We start from the raw sequence: 22,354 nt of genomic DNA, 5'->3' as shown, positions 1-22,354 counted from the left end.
GTGTAAGTATACTCTACGATGTTTGCACAATGACAAAATTGTCTAACGACCTATTTCTCAGAGCATATCCCTGTCATTAAGTGACACATGACTGACTGTATGCTCACTGGTAAAGTGAATCATCATAGACAATTCTCTGCTCTTCCCTGGCTTTCAATGCACACCATTTCAGGAGCCTCAGACAGTAATGGATCCCTTTTGTCTCTGACTTCTTTGGCTTCATACCATGTCTCAATGTTGCTTTTTTTTCCTCTCCCAGGTTAAATTTAGCAGTCTAGTTTAAAAGGGTTCTTTTACCCTTCAACATCTTAGGATGCTTCTCTGGTAACTGCCCATGGCTTTAAGGCACAGCATTTGCATGCACCATAGACAGAGTGAACATACTTCCCAGTACAGTCTTGGTTTATACCTGTTGCCTTAGTATAGTTAAGAATGCCCCCTTTCATTGTCAGAAGTTTCTAGTTTGGACAACAGGATAACTATTCACTCTACTCCGAACACAAAAATAGGCTATGAACAATCAAACACACAGGAGGCACTCAAAGGAAGGCAGCTTGGCTGGTTAGCAGGCTAAATGAATGTATGAACAAAAACTATTCCAATGCCAGCTCAGGTCCCTGGAACATTCTTGTTGAACAAATGCAGGTTTTTTATTACTTTTAAATATATTTATAATCAAATTAAGTGTTGCCCAAGAGAGATTAAGAGATTTACTTTTAAGCAATGGATTAAAAACATGTAATTAGGATACTGACTGTAGTATAGTAAATGGTTCCTCTGAACAGTAAAGATACTTTAAAACAGTATGTTCTATTAGTGATTAATAGTTGGCCATATCTTGTTTTTAAATCAGTGCCTTAACCTAATCTTTTTAGAAATTATTTAAGTTGGAGATAAATAAGGTTTTCCTATATCACAATTAGTTTCCAAGAGACAGAAAGCTCACCTATATTTAACATAACTCACAAAACAGTTTAGTAAGATTATTATATGTTATTAGTTGAGGTTAATTCAACATTGTCTTGTACCTCAGTATTTGTCAAATTATTGGATTAAGCCTAAAAGAAAAGAACCTGAGCCAGCCCTGATGGCCTACTCGTTCAAGTTCGGCACACTCCGCTTTGGCGGCCCAGGTTCGGTTCCTGCGTGCAGAACCACACCACTCATTTGTCAGTAGCCATGCTGTGGTGGTAGCTCACACCGAAGAACTAGAAGGACGGACAACTAGAATATACAACTATGTACTGGGGCTTTGGGGAGGGGGAAAAAAAGAGGAAGACTTGCAACAGATGTTAGCTCAGGGCAAATCTCTCCTAGCAAAGAAAGAAAGAAAAGAACCTGATGGTCAAGTAAACTTATAACTAGCCCATATGTTCTTCAAATGGTGATTAAACTGTGGTACATGCATATGATAGAATATACGAAATAAAACGGAAGTGCTGATACAACAACATGGATGGATCTCAAATGCATTATGCTAAGTGAAAGAAGCCAGACTCAAAAGGCCACCTACTGTATTGAGTCTCACTTACATGAATTTCTAGAAAGGCAAAATTATAGCGACAGAAAACAGATGAGTAGTTGCCAGGGCCTGGGGATGTAGGGAGGGGCTGACTACTAAGGTACAATACTGTTCTATATTTTGAGCATGGTGTCAAAACTACTAGAATTATACACCAAAGTGTGAATTTTACTGTATATAATTTTTTGAAAATTAATTTGGGGGCAAAATATTTTTTGTTTAAGTAGTTTAGATCTGGAAAAGGAAAAAAGAGGCCAACAACAAAATGTTATCTCCCACCCCTAAGACGAGAACAGAGAATACTGCATGTGCAAATAAAAAGGAGCTCTAACTAAACTGCTTTGACTAACAGGGTATTGTCAGGGCTCTACGCCAGCACTTCTTTCTGTTTCTGCAGCATTCTCTCTTTGAATCAGACTCTCGTCTCTTATCTAACTCAATCTTTCAAACCCTCTCTGAATGCCTATGCTTACTCTGGGCTTCCTAACCTTGGTTTGTCTAACGGACTATCTCACATCCATAACCCACCTTTGCCTTAACATGCACTCAGGCACTGATCCATCAGGTCAGTACTTATGTTAATTCCCAACGTTGTTCTGACTGGTCCCTGACTCTGACTGGTCCCTCAACTAAATTTGATCATGTCTTCTTTTCATCCTTCACTGGGGTTCTTCTTACCTACTGTGAGTTAAAACTATGAAGCTTAGGAATTTCATCTACCCCTGAAGTGCTTCAGAATTGGCAAACTCTAAAGCCTCCCTTGGGAACACTAACGATGTTTTTTTCACTCCAATAAATATGATGTTGTTATTTTTGTCCAACCAAACTCTTACTTATCTTTAAATTCTATTTCCTGCTTGGTTTTATACAGACACAGATAAGAGGGCAATTTCTTCCTCACAAAAATCATGCACCTACTTTAAGACTAGTATTAAAATTACACTCATCTTCCTTCTTCAGGGTACATACCTATGATTCCCATAACACTGTTTATCATTTAATGTTCTATCTTATGTTCTCTCAAACCTGTCCAGTTTTTACACATCTTTTTACAAATAAAGTGACCAAAACAGGATACCAACAAATAATAGACAACTTACAAATAAATACAACACAATACTAACGTGGCCAAAAAAGAATACCCTTTGAAAAAAAGAGATTAATCAACTATGTTATGGTCCCTTAAACAGTGACAGAGGACAGGAATAGAAGAAAATCACAATCTCAGAACTTCCAAAAGTTAATTCTCTTGCAGTGAGTTTGTTGTTTCCTCACACACCAGGAGACCCCAATCTTCGTAGCCATTGAGTCTTTACAACCTCCCCATCTCCAGGCAAGAAAAGCTTTTAAAAAAAAAAAAAAAAAAAAAAAGGCTCTTTCCTAATCTTTTATTTCCTTTAAAGTCAAAGCCTCATTTTTCTGAGCTGGAGAAGCAGGAAGAAGGTTGAGCAAAGATAAAGCTGGAAAGCAAAGAAAGAGAACTCTATATTTTTCAAAACTAAATTTAGCTGATAGAACTTGTTTTTCCATAATGTGAGCAAAATATTTACCTTCCTTTAAGATAATTAAGTGGCACGTGAATTGCAAAATTAGACGACTTTTACCAAAAAAATGAGATCAAAAAACCAGACAAAAATACAGAAAATAAAGCTAATGAGAAGAGAGGAGATAGAAGACAGGAATTAAAAAATGAAGATAGACTGCAGGGTGCAGAAACAGAGTTGTATATCAAGGGAAAAGAAAATAGAAATCTGTCCCCAAAAAATTAGCAGAGTGATGGATGCAAAATATAATTTCATTTTGTTTGTGTTTCATTTTAAAGAAAGCAATAATGTAGCTGTTTGAAATTAGTTTCAGGGAACAGAGGAAAATGGATTTCAGACTATCAACAATACATGGAAGGGTACCAAATATTAAGGGCTTTTATGACAAAGTCTTCTAGAAAATGAAGGACTGAGTCAGGAATAAATAGCCATATAAAAACATCTGTAATTCAACAATACTCTTCAAGTTTAAGCCTGCCTTTATATCTCTCTGGTAATACACTGAACAGGAAGCTACACCATGAAAATATGAGAAGATGCTGCTGTATGAGCTACTTCTACCTCCACCTCTTGGACCTGTCTGGGTCATGGCAGCAACTAGCAAAATCCTAAGGAGTTAAAGTCCACCCCATACCCAAGACCAAAAACTACTCCCACCCCACCTTGGCTCAATGGTTTTCTCCCACTGTGGTGAGGGTGGTTTTGGAAAAGCTCCTCAAATGCCAGGAAACACTGTAATACAAAAAGAAAAAACAATTCATAAGTACCAAAACTTAACTAACATTTTGGCCTCCCTCTCAAGGAAGATAGGTATAGTAGAAAAAGCACTAGTCTAGGAACCAGAAAACCAAATGTATTCTGCTTGTTCAGCATTCATTCTAAGATGTTTGCTCTATTCCAGGTGACTTGTGGGGGAGGAGAACAAACACTCTCTTTCTGCTAAGCGTTGTTAAACTAGTAGAATATAAGCTAGAAGCTGCTGATGGCCATCTTTGCCACTAATTGGGCTGAAAATGGAGCCATCAGAGAAGCTAGCAGAACTAAGGGATGTCAAGAGACATTCCTGGTGACACAATTTAAGAACCAGGATCCAGCTTTTCCTGCAGATAGTTTCTCCCTAAAGTTGGTCTGTAATGGGTTTCTGTGACTTGCAAGTAAGTCTAGCCAATACACTTGGGTTCTAATTCCACACCAGACCTGGGCAAGTCATTCGTCATTTATCAGTCTTAGCTTCCCCTTCTATAAAATAGGCTAGATCCAAGGTTTTCAAAATCTTTTTTAAGCAATGGAACTTTATTTTTAAACAAAAATCTTATTTTGATACAAAAATTTTTAAAAATGACTTTATTCATATAAATGTATTTTATAAGATCAGATTTACATTTACTTCTGACCAAAATCAGTAACAATGGGTATTTAAATCTCACCTTAAGACTGAAAATAAAAATGACTATTAATATAAAAGTACTTTATCAGATCAAATGTATAATATGTACTATTATGGCCAAAATCAATGAGAAAAATGATGTGTTTTGATAAAAACAAAATGTTAAAATTGGACACTAATGGTAAAAATTGAAAGCTTTTATCAACTTCTCAGGAATCAATTTATTTCTATATTTTGTTTTGGGTACACATTAGTAAGACAATCCTAATTCAAAAAGAATAGTTGCAAAGAGTAACATATGTTTTCCACATGTGCCTTACCCCATGATACTATTTATTTAAAGGTGAAGAAAAGGTTTAAGTTCTGCACAAAAGAAAACTTGACAGCACAAGGTTTTTTAAATAGGTCTCCAACTGGTTAAAAGTTAGTACATAATAGTTCAGCACTGATGTGTGGGGTTTTTTAAATGATTTAAACCTCATTAAAAAGTTAAATCTGAACCAAATTACAGATTCCAATTAGTACCTTCACAGAACTCTAACAAAACAGATAATCTCTAAACTCTTCTAAGAACATTTTCAGTCAGATTCTTAGACACTCACTGCCCATAGGAAATTATATACCGACTGCCCATAGGATTTTGACTAATATCAAAAGTTATAATTCCTTTTTTTATAAGCCTGCTGTAAAGAAAAGAAAAATTTCACCAATTCCTATTCACGACCTTGGAGAATTATGAACATAGACAAATGATAAATTGGGTCAAATAAGAAGACTACTATAACAATCTATTCAATCTTATTGAGAACCAACTTGATGACGCAGATCATAGAAGGTGCTATAAAACATTCATTATTTAAGAGTGCCTGCTTTACAACAGAAATGAGTAAGTCTCCATCGCTAACCTCAAGAAGTTAACCACAGAGCATACAATACATTCATTCAGTAAGAGTGTCTCCTCAGTGCCACCAGCCACTGTGCAAGCAAGTGGGGCTAAAAAGTGAACAATATATACATGATCCCTACCCTCATAAGTTTAGACTTTAACCTAAGGGCAGTAGATAACCAATGAATATTTTAAACAAACAGAACATATAATCAGGTTAACATTTTTGAAAGATGGCTGGCTACTACGTGAAAGTTACTAGAAATTGGAGGTAGTACACCCAAGGATACAGAGACCAGTTAGGAGGTACTACAGTGATGACAAAGTAACAGGAACTCAAAAGAGGGAACAACAAACTCAGCTGAAGTATGTGGAAACAAAAAAGCTTCAGAGAAGTAATGCTGCAACTCAATCTTAAAAGACAAGGAGTAGGCCAGACAAGTAAAGGAAAGGAGTTTGTGCAATAAGAGAAGACCATATCAAAGGCATGTTTGGGAAATTTCAAGTAGTTCCTCACAGTGGGTCTTGAATGAGATGAATCATAGCTAGAAAGGCAGACGAAGGAAAAGATAGTAAAGCATATTTTATAACAAAGAAATATCTCCAGGACACTAGGGAGTACTTTTATAAGCAGGGTGACCGGCTTTATGACCAGGCTTACATTTTAGAAAGATTTTTCCAGGGACAGTTAGCGTAAAGAAGACAACAAGAAGCCTAACCATCCAAATAAGAACACATGCTTGGGGGCCGGCCCGTGGCTTAGCGGTTAAGTGCACGCGCTCCGCTGCTGGCGGCCTGGGTTCGGATCCCAGGTGTGCACCGATGCACTGCTTCTCCGGCCATGCTGAGGCCGTGTCCCACATACAGCAACTAGAAGGATGTGCAACTACGACATACAACTATCTACTGGGGCTTTGGGGAAAAAGAAAGAAAGAAATAAAATTATAAAAAAAAGAACACATGCTTGCCAACAGATACACTGTCTCAAAGTCCTAATCTAATGATTTATTCTGACAACCAAATATGGTCCAAGCAAGTACTCTGAGCTTTAGAAACTAAGCAACTAATATCAAGTTCAGGCCACACTGCTGTTGACATGGCTATTAAAATGAAAACAGGGAAGTCTCTGTAGATAAAATACTAAAAATGTAATGGCGGCAGAAGATAAATGAAATGAAGAGGAAAAAACAGCAACTAAGAAAACAGGGAAATAGAAAAAATTTTATTTTAGGGTAAGAATTACCTCCATTTGTTGTCAATAGCGCACAGCTCCACCTCTTATATGTAATAATAAACAAATTGTGGTTCTTGACATGCAGTTCAAAAGCCAAATTTAATTTAATATACAACATGTAAGAAAATAACCAAACAAAAACCAGATTAGAAACAGCCAACTATAACAGAAGACCAGCTCTACACTAACTAGCTTCTCACTGCTTAAAAAGAAAGCTCTCCCTGTCTAGCTGGTCCTTGAAGTATACCAACTAAAATGGGGGTGGGGTGGAATGGGGGGGTAGGGTAGATGGGGTGAAGGAGGACTTATTATTTCAAAAAGGTTCCTATCAATGAACTAGACAAGTTCCTAAATGTTCTCATTCCAATTCTTTTTCTTTATATAAAAGATATAACTCAGATTCAAACATGACAACAGATATAATGAAGAATCCAATTATTTTATCTTAAGAAAATGAATCCTACCTTTCCAGGGTCATCCTTGGATCGAGGCACTTTAAGGAAACATTTGTTCAGTGACAGATTATGTCGTATGGAATTCTGAAATTAAAAAAGTAAGAAAAGCCATCGAGTCATTGGAATCCAAAAAACAAAACCCTCCTTTAAAAACAGAATCAGAAAACTAAATATCTCTATGCACTGGAATACAATTATAAATGGAATGAATAAGCTTTTAAAATGAGCTTCAAATTTAAACCTTTCTGATTTTCAAATTATGAATGCTGCAAAGGGAAGCAGTTATTAGAAAAGATAGTTTCTAGGAGAAGTTACAAAACTCCAAATAATGGAATATATGTCCCATTTTAAATGTTCATTAAGACCTTTTTCCTGGCTGAGGAAGATTTGCCCTGAGCTAACATCTGTTGCCAACCTTCTTTGTTTTTTCGCTTGAGGGAGATTCACCCTGAGCAAACATCTGTGCCAATCTTCCTCTATTTTGTTTGTGGGTCATCGCCTCAGCATGGCCGAGGAGTGGTGTACATCCATGCCTTGGAACTGAACCTGGGCTGTTGAAGCAGAGTGCACGGAACCTAATGACTAAGCCACGGGGCTGGCCCCTATTAAAATCTTTTCATGACGTAGGAAGATGCCTATAGTTAATGTTAAATATTAGATGTCAAATATAGAATTGTATACATATTATGACTTTAATTGTGATATGTATTTACTAACTAATTTATTTATTCTTGGAGAAAAGCCAGAATGCAAAATGCTAAGAGTTGTTCTACATGGAATTATAGGTGATGGTTATTTTCCTCTTCGCTTTTCCTCAATGTTCAAATGATCTACAAGGCTCATGTATTATCACTTTTTAATGAGTTAAAATAATTTTTAAACAAAAAAAACTCCACTGCTCCGTTCCAAGAGCATACAGAAATCAATCAGCTTCTCACTACAATCTGTAAGAAAGAAAACTACATGGGAAGACACTGGATACAGAGGGCTGGAAAGAACATTCAGGTTCCTTGATGTAGCCCAAAAGAATAACCAACTTGGATGGCAAAAAAATATACTTGGAGAATCTGTGAAACAGGAAATCTTTTCATGAATAAGTAGGACTTTGGCACAATTTTTACAGAAAATATCCAAAGGCCATTTCTCCTTAATGGAATGCTCCAAAATCCATCCCATAATTTTGTTTGTTTCAAAATGGCCAGGTATTTGGTGGAGAGAGGCTCCAGTTGCATTTAGCCACTACTTAGAATTTGGGGGGGGGGGTCATTTTTGGGCATAATGTCTATTTTACGTTTTAATATAAAATTCAGAACTCTAACAACAATGCTTACAGTGCAACTTCCCTCTCGTGGGGCAATACTGGGATTAAAGAAGTTTTTTAAAAAAGACCACAGAATATAAATCTAAGCCTATCTTGTTAGAAAACATCAATTTAAAACTTATGAATGGGAGTCCACCTCTGCCTGGGATGTAAATGGCTACAAAGAAGATGATCCCTCCCAAACAATGAGAAAACAATGGGTAAGCCAAAACAAAAATCATCCTTATTTTTGACCTCCATCAGAAAGCAGAGGTTGCAAGGCAGACCAAGAAACGAAATTCCTAAGCCCATTCAAGCAGAAAGGGGACAAACTGTCTCACCTTTTGGCAGAGTATGGGAGAAAGAGGTGACCACCATCCATGCATCCCAGAAGTTATCTAAAATTTGAAAGGCCAAGCATGGGCTAATGCATCAGTTTAGAGTAAAAAGTGCCCCAGACACGAGAAGTTCCCACTCACTCTCAAGCTCTTCTCCATGGGCCTTCACCATATGCTCACAAGAAAGACTGGAGGTACAAAAGGAGACCAAGGAAAGTCTCCTTTGTGGCAGAGGCAAGAAGGAGGTAATTGACAGCTGCAGCGGGAGACAAAGCCCCATCACCTTCTACAGATCTTACAAAGCAAAAACTTAAGTGTAAAGTAGGGGCAGCAAAAGCTCTCACCCATAGGGCTCCGGCAAAGATTGCTTCTGAGGGAAGAATGGAAGCAAAGTCCTTCTACCTCTAGGGAAGGATAGGAAACCATTTCCCAGGACACAGGCAAAGATCTACTGCTGATGGAGTAACAGTACAAGCAAAATCCTTTCACCTCTGGGACAAGTGGAAACTACCATGGGCCCAGGATCCTATGCCAAGATACCATGCCCAAGGTCAAGGTCAGCTACAACTAAGGGAAGGGCAAGAAACTCCCACTCAAAAGCAACTACAGATACAAGGCCAGTCTGGCTGAGGGAAATAAACACTTAAGAAGCCCCACCACCCAAGTCCAAGGGCCTTAGTAAGACACAGGCTAGATTAAGACAACACTGAAAACCCCCAGCCCCTAACACAAGAACAGCATTGAACAATAAGCATTAACAGCCTACTGAGAAAGGAGGGACAGGAGCATGGAGAGAGACCCCCATCTGTAGCAAAGTGGCCAGAGACAACTAAAATCTAAACGGAAAGCTGGAAAACTGAGAAAACCATACAGCACCCAAGCCTCCCACTCCAAACACAAGGTAAAAGGAGCCTAATACTAGTGGAATGTAAAGTCTATGGTATACTGAAGGTAAAGATACCCAAGCCTCCCACTCCAAGCACAAGGTAAAAGGAGCCTACTGCTAGTGGAATGTAAAGTCTGTGGTATACTGAAGGTAAAGATACCAACAACAAAACCCAAATCCAGCTCAACCACTGACAGACTGATTCAACTCCTCACACAAATGGCCTGGGAAAAAAGATGCTTGTCCATTTACAGATATAAATACTATTTACCTCAATCTCTACCATTCTTCTACACATGTATCTGGCACTCAGTCAAAAATTGCAAGACATATATAAAATCCAGGAAAAAAACCCACCTTCAAGAGAGAAAGTAATCAACAAAACCCAACTGAGAGATGACTCAGGTGTCAGAACTATCAGGCAAGAACTTTAAAATAACTATGACTAATAAGTTCAAGGAACAAGTAGAAAAAAGGGGACGACTTGCATAAAGACATGGGAAATTTGGGCCAGCCCTGTGGCTTGGCGGTTAAGTGTGCGCGCTCCGCTGCTGGCGGCCCGGGTTCGGATCCCGGGTGCTCACTGACGCACCACTTCTCCGGCCATGCTGAGGCCACGTCCCACATACAGCAATTAGAAGGATGTGCAACTATGACATACAACTATCTACTGGGGCTTTGGGGGAAAATAAATAAATAAATAAAATAAAATAAAAAAAAGAGATGAGAAATTTCAACAGAGATGTGGAAACCATAAGAGTCAAATGTAAATGACAGAAATAAAAAACACGATCAAAGATAAAAATTTCCCAGATGGGCTCATCAGTAGACTGGACACAACTAGGGAAAAGCTCAGATATATTGAGGATAGATCAAAAGAAATTATCCAAACTGACACACAAACAAATGCACACACGTGCACAAATACTAAATACTAAAAAAAAAAAACCAGATCATCGAAGAACTGTGGAACAATACATGTGATCCAAGTCGCAGAAGGAGAAGAGAAAAAGAATGGGGTGGAAGAAAAATTTGAAGAAGTAACAGCCAAGAATCTTTCAAAATTAATGCAAGGCATCAAATCACATATGCAAGAATTTCAGAGAACACCAAGCAGAACAAATTAAAAATCTACACACCTATAATTCATTATAATCAAAATGCTGAAAATCAAAATGAAGAGAACATCTTGAAGATACCAAGAGAAAAAAAGAAAGATTATGTACACAGGAATAAAGATAAGAATCATAGCAGACGTCTCAGAAACAATGCAAGTTAGAACACAACAAGAGCGACATCTTTAAAACACTAAAAGAAAAAAAAACTGTCAATTCTATATGCAGTGAAAATATCTCTCAAAAATGAAGGCAAGGAGTGACATCAGCCATCATGGCAGAGTGAGCTTTGCCCCGTAGAGTCTCCCCACTAAGACACAAGAAAAAGGACATTCATATACCAACAGAGGACATTCACACAAAACACACCATGTCTGAGAGACCCACACAGCCATAGGTCCAAAGGTGGAGATGCTGGAACCCCTAGAGGAAGTGGAAGGAGATAAGGAGAACTCTTCTGCCTCCCAAACGACAGCGACCCTGGGACCAGGTCCTCGCAGCTCTCCAAGCGGGTGGGGACGGGCAGCCCTCTGCAGGAAAACCATCCCTCTCCAAGTTCTCTCACAGCCTGTAGGAAAGTCTCATATGGAGGGGACTGAACTGTTGCAGGGGTGCCTTCATCAAGCTAGCACCCCAGAAGAGTACATAGCGAGGAAAGCACGAGAAGCACCAGGGATGCGGCAGGGAAAACAAAGAGCCCCTCCCCTCCGAGACCAAATGGCTCTGAGAGAGAGAGGGGGAAGAGGCGGTCCCCTGAGGGAAAACCATCGCTCTCCAAGCTCTCACAGAGCCTGTGGGAAATTCCCATACAGAGGGGACTGAACTGTTGCAGGGGTGCCTTCAACAAGCTAGCACCCCAGGAGAGCAGTCAGTGAGGGAAGCACAAGAAGCCCCCAAGATCAGGCAGGCAAAAAAAGAGCACCTCCTCATCGCCTGGTGCCCCAGCACAAATGGTCAGCCAGAGCACCCACAGATCACAGTGGGCTCAGAATGCACAGCTCTTGAAACCCACCTAGTGGCAGCAGGTAGAAGATGCGACCAGATAGTTTCAGAATGAGGAAAAATAAGCCCACACCCTCAAGTGGTATGCAAAGATATATTAAATCTCCAAACCAGAAGAAAAATGACAGGCACCCAGAAATCAATCCTGAAGGCATAGAAATTTATAACCTAAACAAAAGAGAATTCAAAATAGCCATCATAAAAAAGCTTAATGAATTATAAGAAAACACAGACAACTCAATGAAATCAGGAACTTCTTCACAAAAGAGATTCACACTATAAAGAAAAACCAATCAGAAATGTCAGAGATGAAAAACGCAATGGAGGAGATAAAGAAAAATCTGGACTCTTTAAAGAACAGAGCTGACAATATGGAGGAAAGAATTAGCATTACTGAAGACAGGAATGCAGAAAGGCTCCACATGGAGGAGGAGAGAAAACTAAGACTAAAAAGAAACGAAGAAATTCTCTGAGAAATATCTGACTCAATTAGGAAATACAACATAAGGATTATAGGTATTCAGGAGGGAGAAGAGAGGGAAAAAGGAGCAGAGAGCTTGTTCAAAGAGATAAGAGTTGAGAGGCCAGACCCGTGGCTTAGCGGTTAAGTACACATGCTCTGCTACTAGCGGCCCAGGTTCAGATCCCAGGCGTGAACTGACATATCGCTTCTCTGGCCGTGCTGAGGCAATGTCCCACATACAGCAACTAGAAAGATGTGCAAGTATGACATACAACTATCTAGTGGGGCTTTGGGGGAAAAAAAGGAAGAGGATTGGCAATAGATGTTAGCTCAGAGCCAGTCTTCCTCAGCAAAAAGAGGAGTATTGGCATGAATGTTAGCTCAGGGCTGATCTTCCTCACAAAAAAAAAAAAAAAAAGAACAGAAATAATAGTTGAGAACTTCCCAAACCTGGGGAAGGAGCTGGAAATACAAATGAATGAAGTCAACAGATCTCCTAATTATATCAACATAAAAAGACCCTCTCCAAGGCATATAGTAGTAAAGCTGGCAAAAGCCAATGACAACGAGAGGATATTGAGGGCAGCAAGACAAAAAAAAAACAACATACAAAGGAATACCAATCAGGTTTTCAGCCAATTTCTTGGGAGAAACTCTACAGGCTAGAATAGAGTGGAATGATATATTCAAAATTCTGAAAGACAAAAACATTCAGCCAAGAATATTCTATGCAGGGAAAATATCCTTCAGATATTATGGAGAAATAATAACTATCCCAGATAAATAAAAGCTAAGGGAGTTCATCGCCACAAGACCCCCACCATAAGAAATGCTCAAGAAGGCCCTCCAGCCTGAAAAAAAAAAAAAGAGAAAGGGGATACAAAGCTTTGAGCAAGGAGAAAAATAGGTAGACAAAATCATAAAAATTGCAGCTCTCTATCAGAATAGGTTAACAAACACTTAACTATAAAATCAAAGATTAAGGGAAGGAAAACACCAAAAATAAACATAACCTAATGACTTTAAATACAAACTCACAACACAAGATGGAATAAATTGTGACAATAATAACTTAGAAGGGCAAGAGGAAAGGGATGGAATCAACTTAAGTCTAAGGAAATAAGAGGTCATCAGAAAATGGACTATCTCATCTATGAGACTTTTTATACAAACCTCATAGTAACCAAATAAACAGAACAAATAAAGAGAACAGAGGTATAAACAGAACATGATAAACAAATAAACAGAACAGAGACACATCCGATAAATAAAGAGAAATCTAAGAAAACCATCATACAGAACTACCAAACTGAACTGGTAGTCCAAAACACACGGGACAAGTAACAGAGCAAATGCAAAGAAGTGGAAAATGAGCAATAAAATAGCAACATTAAGCCCTCATATATCAACAATCACTCTAAATGTAAATGGATTAAACTCTCCAATCATAAGACACAGAGTGGCGGGGATGGATTAAAAAACAAGATCCAAAAACATGCTGCCTCCGGGAAACATCTCAGCTCTAAGGCAAACAGAGGCTCAGAAAGAAAGGATGGAAGACAATATTCCAAGCTAATGACAAACAAAAGAAAGCAGGTGTTGCCATACATACATCAGACAAAGGAGACTTCAAGATAAAACAGGTAATGAGAGACAAAGAGGGGCAATATATAATGATAAAAGGGACACTCCACCAAGAAGACATATCACTTATAAATATATATGCACCCAACACAGGAGCACCAAAGTACATAAAGCAACTATTAACAAACCTAAAAGAAGATATTAACAACAACACAATAATAGTAGGGGATCTCAACACCCCACTTACATCAATGGATAGATCATCCAGACAGAAAGTCAATAAGGAAATAGTGGACATAAACAAAAAACGAGACAAGATGGACTTAATAGATATATACAGAGCATTCCATCCAAACACAGTAGATTACACATTCTTCTCAAGCGCACATGGAACATTTTCAAGGATAGACCATATGCTGGGAAACAAGACAACCCTCTATAAATTTAAGAAGACTGAAATCATAACAAGCATCTTTTCCGACCATAATGCTGTGAAACTGGAAATCAACCATGAAAAAAAAAAACCAGGAAAGTGACAAAGATCTGGAGACCAAATAACATGCTACTGAACAACCAATGGATCACTGAAGAAATTAAAGGAGAAATCAAAAAAATCTGGCAACAAAATGAAAATGAAAATACACCATACCAACTGATATGGGATGCAGCAAAAGTGGTCCTGAGAAGGAAACTCATAGCCATACAGGCCCACCTTAACAAACAAGAAAAAGCCCAAATAACCAACCTTAAACTACACCTAACAGATTGAGAAAAAGAAGAACAAAGCCCAGAGTCAGTAGAAGGAGGGAAATAATAAAAATTAGAGCAGAAATACATGAAATTGAAACAAAAAAAAAAAATAGTAGAAAGGATCAATGAAACTAAGAGCTGGTTCTTTGAGAAGATAAACAAAATTTACAAACCCTTAGCCAGACTCACTAAGAAAAAAAAAACAGAAGTCTCAAATAAATAAAATTAGAAATGAAAGAGGAGAAATTACAATGGACACCACAGAAATACAAAGGAATATAAGGGAATACTATGAAAAACTATACACCAACAAATTGGACAATCTAGAAGAAATGGATAAATTCTTAGACTCATACAACCTCCCAAAACTGAATCAAGAAGAAATAGAGAATCTGAATAGACCAATCACAAATACAGAGATTGAAACAGTAATCAAAAACCTACCAAAAAATAAAAGTCCAAGACCAGATGGCTTCTTTGCAGAATTTTACCAAACATTTAAAGAAGATTTAATACCTATCCTTCTCAAACTATTCCAAAAATAGAGGAAGACAGAACTCTCCCTAACACATTCTACAAGGCAAACAACACCCTGATACCAAAGCCAGACAAGGACAATACAAAGAAGGAAAACTACAGGCCAATATCACTGATGAACACAGATGCAAAAATCCTCAACAAAATACTGACAAACCAAATACAGCAACACATCACAAAGACCATACACCAGATCAAGCGGGATTTATATCAGGGAGACAGGGATGGTTGAACATCTGCAAATCAACCAATGTGATACACCACATTAAGAAAATGAGGAATAAAAATCACATGATCATCTCAACAGATGCAGAGAAGGCATTTGACAAGATACAACATCCATTCATGATAAAAACTCTCAACATTTTTCAACATAATAAAAGGCCATATATGACAAACCCACAGCCAACATGATACACAACAGGGAAAAACTGAAAGCCATTCCTCTGAGAACAGGAATAAGACAAGGGTGCCCACTCTCACCACTCTTATTGAACATAGTACTCAAGGTTTTAGCCAGAGCAATTAGGCAAGAAAAAGGAATAAAAGGAATCCAAATAGGCAATGAAGAAGTGAAACTCGCGCTGTTTGCAGACGACATGATTTTATATATACACAACCCTAAAGAATCCACTGGAAAACTATTAGAAATAATCAACAACTACAGCAAAGTTGGAGGGTACAAAATCAACTTTCAAAAATCAGTTGCATTTCTATACTCTAATAACAAACTAACAGAAAGCAAACTCAAGAAGACAATCCCATTTACAATTACAACAAAAAGAATAAAATATCTAGTAACATATTTAACCAAGGAGGTGAAAGACCTATACAATGAAAACTATAAGACATTATTGAAAGAAACTGATGATGACATAAAGAAATGGAGAGATACTCCATGCACATGGATCGGAAGAATAAACATAGTTAAAACGTCCATACTACCGAAAGCAATCTATAGATTCGACGCAGTCCCAATCAGAATCCCAACAAATTCTTCACAGAAATAGAACAAAGAATACTAAAATTCATATGGGGCAACAAAAGACCCCGAATAGCTAAAGCAATACTAAGAAAAAAGAACAAAGTTGGAGGCATCACAATACCTGTCTTCAAAATACACTACAAAGCTATAATAATTAAAACAGCATGGTACTGGTACAAAAACAGACACACAGATCCATGGAACAAGAACTGAAAGCCCAGAAATAAAACCACACATCTACAGACAGCTCATCTCCAACAAAGGAGGTAAGAACATAACAATGGAGAAAGGAAAGTCTCTTAAATAAATGGTGCTGGGAAAACTGGACAGGCACATGCAAAAGAATGAAAGTAGACCATCTGCTTTCGCCATACACAAAAATCAACTGGAAATGGATGAAAGACTTGAGAAAGTAAGACCTTAAACTATAAAACTCCTGGAAAAAAATAAAGGCAGTACACTCTTCAACACTGGTCATAGAGGGATCTTTTCAAGTTCCATGTCTACACGGACAAAGGAAACAAAAGAAAAAATAAACAAGTGGGGCTTCATTAGACTAAAGAGCTTTTGCAAGGCAAATGAAACCAGAATCAAAATGAAAAGATAACCCACCAGCTGGGAGAAAGTATTTGCAAAGCATATATCTGACAAGGGGTTAATCTCCATAATATATAAAGAACTCACACAACTGAACAACAAAAAAAACAAACAACCTGATCAAAAAATGGGCAGAGGAAATGAACACACACTTCTCCAAAGAAGATATACAGATGGCCAATAGGCAGATGAAAAGATGTTCAACATTACTAATCACCAGGGAAATGCAAATGAAAACAACATGAAGATATCACCTTACACCCTTGAGAATGGCTATAATCACCAAGACAAAAAATAACAAACGTTGGAGAGGTTGTGGAGAAAAGGGAACTCTCATTCACTGCTGGTGGGAATGCAAAATGGTGCAGCCTCTACGGAAAACAGTATGGAGATTCCTCAAAAAATTAAAAATAGAAATACTTTATGATCCAGCTATCCCACGACTAGGTATCTATCCAAAGAACCTGAAATCAACAACCCAAAGAGGCTTATGCACCCCTATGTAAATTGCAGCATTATTCACTATAGCCAAGAAGTGGAAGCAACCTAAGTGTTCCTTGACTGATGATTGGATAAAGAAGATGTGGTATATATATACAACGGAATACTAGTCAGCCATAAAAAAAGACAAAATTGTTCCATTTACAACAACATGGATGGACCAGGAGGGTATTATGTTAAGCGAAATAAGCCAGAGGGAGAAAGACAAACACCACATGATTTCAAACTCATATGTGGAAGATAAGCTAACACATGGACAGAGAGAACAGTTTGGTGGTTACCAGGGGGAAGCGGGTTGGGGGGTAGGCACAAGGGGTGAAGGGACGCATTTACATGGTGACTGACAAACAATAATGTACAACTAAAAGTTCACAATGTTATAAACTGTTATGACATCAATAAAAAAATAAAAAATAAAGAATGAAGGCACAATAAAGACTTCCAGACAAAAGCTGAAAGCATTCATTTCTTCTAAAGCCAGTTGGCTGGAAATTTCATAAAGAAGTTCTTCAGGCAGAAGTTGGATACTAAATGAAAACTTGGATCTACAAAAAGAAATGAAGAGTTTCAGAAATTGTAAAAATGAAAGTAAATTTAAGAAGACACTTTTTCTTATTTATAATGCCTTTAAAAGATAACTGACTAAAGCAAATTCAACAATTTACTATGAGGTTTATAACATGTAAAAGTAAAATGTCACAAAGGATGGGTCAGAGGAATTAGAAGCATATAGTATACGGTTTACAAAGTTCTTATATTATGTGAATGGTAAACCCTAGAGCAATCACTAAAACAAAATTTAGGAAGAAGTATAACCAATAAAATAATAGTGGAGATAAAATGGAATCATAAAAAACGCTCAGTCCAAAGCTAAAAGAAGACAAGAAAAAGAAAGAACCAACCAGACAAACTGGAGTTCATCCACCTATCTTAAAAGTGTAAGATGGGAAAAACACAAAATCAAGATGGTCATATTTTCTAAATGGCTTCAGGGAAAGAATACATCTCTACTTGGGTCTTCCTCCTCTACAAAAAGCTTAAAAGTTGGAAATCTTCAAGGTTCAGCCTTATGTCCTTTTTTTATTTCTACATTTGCTGCCTAGGCAATCTGACCTACTGCCATGGCTTCAGTGACTATCTATGACACTGAAATCTATCTAGATCTCTAAACTAGACCTTTCTCCTGAGTTCCTCACATATATTTTCATCAATCTACTAGACATCTCCAGAAACACCTCAAACTCAACATATTTAAAACTAAACTTTATCTCTGTGATTCTCTTCCAGTTTTCCCTCCTCAATTTAAAGACAGTTATTCACATAACCGTTCCAATCAGAAACCTGTAAGACATCCTTAACTTGTCTCTCCTCTTCACCATCTAAAACAAATCTGTCACCAAATCTCATTAAGCCTACCTTTGATCTACTTGCTTTATTCCATCTCTTCTGTCACTATCTCAGTCTAGGACACCAGTCTCACCAAAACTAGTAGAATAGCTTCCTAACTGGTGTCCACCCTCCACCTTCCTCTCTTTGTCCCTCTTCCACCATTCTCCACTCTGCAGGCAATTATCTCTTCACAAGGCAAATTTGATGTTACTCCTTCACTTAAAACCTTTCAATGACTTCCTATTGCACTTAGGATAAAATCCAAAATCCTTAAGCAAGCCTCCAAGGGCTCTTCATGATCCGACCCTACTGACCTTGCTGTCTATATTCGTCCCCTGCAATGTTTTTTCTCACCTCTAGGCTTCCATTTGTTGCTCCCTCTGCAAAGGTAACTGCCCCCAGTCTTTCTCCATCCCCTTCACCTGAGTCTACTCAACTTTCAATTCATTCTTGGTTTAAACGTCAGTTCTTTAGGGAAGTCCTTTCTGACTTTCATAGATTAGGTTAGGTCTCACTGTAATAAACTCCCTCATCACATCTGCAATTATTCATTTAAGGGTCTTTCACCTCCATACTGTATTCTTTTTTTTTCTTTTTTTTTTTTTTAAGAACAAACTTCTTTTTTTATAATTATTTATTTTTTTATTTTTTCACCCAGAGCCCCAGTAGATAGTTGTATGTCATAGCTGCACATCCTTCTAGTTGCTGTATGTGGGACGTGGCCTCAGCATGGCCGGAGAGGCGGTGCATCGGTGCGCGCCCGGGATCCGAACCCGGGCCGCCAGCAGCAGAGCGCACACACTTAACCGCTAAGCCACGGGGCCAGCCCCATACTGTATTCTATACCAAAATTTAAGTAAGCTCCAAGAGGGCAGAGACTATGTCTATCAACTGAGAACCTAGATACAATGCTTTTCATATGGTAATCTCAAATCTGTTTTAAAAAATACCAACAGCATATTTAGAAAGTAAAAACAGCCACAGAGAAACAAGAGCCAGGACATGCCCCGTGGCACAGCGGTTAAGTGCGCACGCCCCACGGCTGGCGGCCTGGGTTCAGATCCTGGGCGCGCACCGACGCACCACTTGTCAGGCCATGCTGTGGCGGCGTCCCATATGAAGAAGATGGGTACGGATGTTAGCTCAGGGCCAGTCTTCCTCAGCAAAAAGAGGAGGACTGGCATGGATGTTAGCTCAGGGCTTATCTTCCTCACAAAAAAAAAAGAAAGAAGAAAAAGAAAAGAGATTACTTCAGAACTCACAACTTAGGCAGACCCTACCTCTAATAACCTCAAGAAAAGACAGTAGAGAGGTAGAGATAATTAGGGTAGGTCCAGGTTAACCTGGAGAAAAATGACCCAGGTTAAATAACTGATCAAAGCATACTGCTTGGCCTTGAAAACTCCAGCCCCAAAGTAGTTTCTCAAAAGTACAGTCTACTTCCACTAGAATCACGTGAGGTGAATTTTAATGTAGATTCCTAGGCTCCACCAAAGATGACTAAAATTCAAAATCTCTGGAGTTGTGACCCAGGAATCTAAATTTTAAAAGCAGTCTAAGTGATTTTTATTTTAAACTTAAGTTTAAACTGGCACCTCTGAGGGCCGGCCCCGTGGCTTAGCAGTCGGGTGCGTGCACTCTGCTACTGGAGACCCAGGTTCAGATCCCAGGCGCGCACTGACACGCCACTTCTACGGCCATGCTGAGGCCGCGTCCCACGTACAGCAACTGGAAGGATGTGCAGCTATGACATACAACTATCTACTGGGGCTTTGGGGGAAAAAATAAATAAATAAAATTTAAATAAATAAATAAATAAATAAATAAATAAATAAATATTTAAAAAAATAAACTGGCACCTCTGAATCAAATCAACCACCACGTTTCTACCTGTATCTCTCTTCTCCAACTGTGAGAGCCCTGGTTCCCCAAAACCATCAATGTATGTACTCATTTGTTCTATCCTACCATGCACATAAAATAGTTTCAGAATAGCTCCCATCTCCTTTTCTAGGGTTTACTGGAGGTAGAGACTGCCTCTAGCAAAATACCACTACCAAAGACAAATCTACTAACTAAAGTTCATGATTTCTTTGCAATTCTTTTCGACCTTAGTATGTATCCCATGAAGGTATACAGTCAGAATGCTCTTTTCAAAAGTTTCTTGCATTGTTTTTTCGGTATGATTATGTTATCCATTTGATATTATGTAAGGCTCATTTGTTTCTGCTTACATTCAGTTTTAAGGTTTCCTTTTTCCATCGTTTTTTATTTTCTATTTATTTATTTATTTTTGAATGTTTGAAACACTTACATGGTTCAAAACTATATAAAAAAAGGTATACTCAAAAGTCTATTCTCTCCTATATCCCTTCCACCTCAGTTCCATCCATCCCTTATTGCTAACTATTTATTACATTTCTAGTTAATTATTCCTAAATTTCTTTTTACAACCATAAGTAAATACATAATATATTATTTCTTTTTTTCCCCCACATAAATAGTAGCATAATACACCCCCACATACACATACCACTCTCTTGTATTTTTCTTTTTATTACCCTAAACTCCAGTAACTTTATAGGTTTTTTCTTTAGTAAGGTGAATAGCACAAATTTTAAATTCCTTTTCCTCTAGTTCAGATTACAAAATCATCCAATTACAGAAAATTCAAAGGTGTTTTTTAAACCTTATGGAATATTCAAAGAGTTATTTTTAATACGTAATATCCCTTCAATGCCCTGGCACAAAAAGAAAGGGAGTTTTACCTAAATATTAAAATTCTATTTGAATGCTTTTAAGTGACCATGGCAATATTTTCTCTTCTGGGTGACTTTAGTTGGTTCTACATTTCTGGAAAGCTGGTTGACAATTGCTTTAGGATCTTTCTTCCACCCTCTCTTCAACCAATAAAAGCTAACTTCACAAGTTCTAAATGACCTCCCAGGGGGGTGGCCGGTGGCGCAAGCAGTTAAGTGCGCGCGCTCCACTGCAGCGGCGCGGGGTTCGCAGGTTCAGATCCCGGGCACGCACCGATGCACCGCTTGGCAAGCCATGCTGCGGTGGCATCCCATACAAAGTGGAGGAAGATGGGCATGGATGTTAGCCCAGGGCCAGTCTTCCTCAGCAAAAAGAGGAGGATTGGCAGATGTTAGCTCAGGGCTGATCTTCCTCACAGAAAAAATTTTAAAAAAATAATAAATAAATAAATAAATAAATAAATGACCTCCTATGTTCCCCTAACCCATCTCCTCCAAACCTGAAGAAGAAATAGTGAGCAGCTGATTGTAGAAGTGTGTTAAAACAAACCTAAGGACAGTGAATGGGAAGTAAAACATGAAAACAGAGACAGGACCTGAGTAAAGGAGAAGACAAACCAGCTTCTATTTGTCTCCATTTGAAATGCTCAAAATATTTTTATGTTTACAAAATAAAATTAAAAGTGATCATGGCAAGTTCTAGGCATCTAATACTGGGTGCAAGAAACTTTTTAAAAGAATAATTATGAAACAGCAATCCCTGGAAACATTAAAGGTCTGCCTAAAGCAATAGATTGGACCAGATAATCTCTCTGGTGTATCTTTTAGTTCTAAATTCTAAGACCAACATCATCCTTCTCCATCTATTCCCATCTCTCCCTTTCCACCTCTCTTTCTTCTTTATATCTAAATCGTGTATCTTCCTGTTGACACTGTATCACTACTTCTAAACCAGTTTCGACTATGACACGCTGGTCAGCAGCAAGAAATTCAGCAGACTGGATTTGGCACTTTCAGGTGAACTTACACTTCAGCAGAAGCTGAGGTCAGACAGGCAAATGAGGTACATAATCGAACTTTATATACTATTCCCTATCAAATTTGGACCACACTCCTCAGC

At 38.2% G+C, this 22,354-nt stretch overlaps 1 protein-coding gene across 10 annotated transcripts in view; it reads right to left on the bottom strand.

Annotated features, from left to right (window-relative positions):
- The window catches only part of FOXJ3 (forkhead box J3), a 162,993-nt gene that overhangs the window by 84,043 nt on the left and 56,596 nt on the right, over positions 1–22,354 (bottom strand). For all 10 annotated transcript variants that reach the window (XR_015555769.1, XM_004443128.3, XM_087446152.1 and 7 more), the window contains one exon: positions 7,038–7,112. Coding sequence is in view for 9 of the 10 variants with exons in the window: in XM_004443128.3 (XP_004443185.1) it covers positions 7,038–7,112 (75 nt within the window). In the remaining variant the exon portion in view is untranslated. The remainder of the gene's footprint in view (positions 1–7,037; positions 7,113–22,354) is intronic.

This window comes from Ceratotherium simum, chromosome 22 (genome assembly GCF_057802395.1).
Source record: "Ceratotherium simum simum isolate JZ-2026a chromosome 22, ASM5780239v1, whole genome shotgun sequence".
Taxonomy (NCBI): Eukaryota; Metazoa; Chordata; class Mammalia; order Perissodactyla; family Rhinocerotidae; genus Ceratotherium; species Ceratotherium simum.
This window is presented reverse-complemented; position numbering and strand designations above follow the sequence as displayed.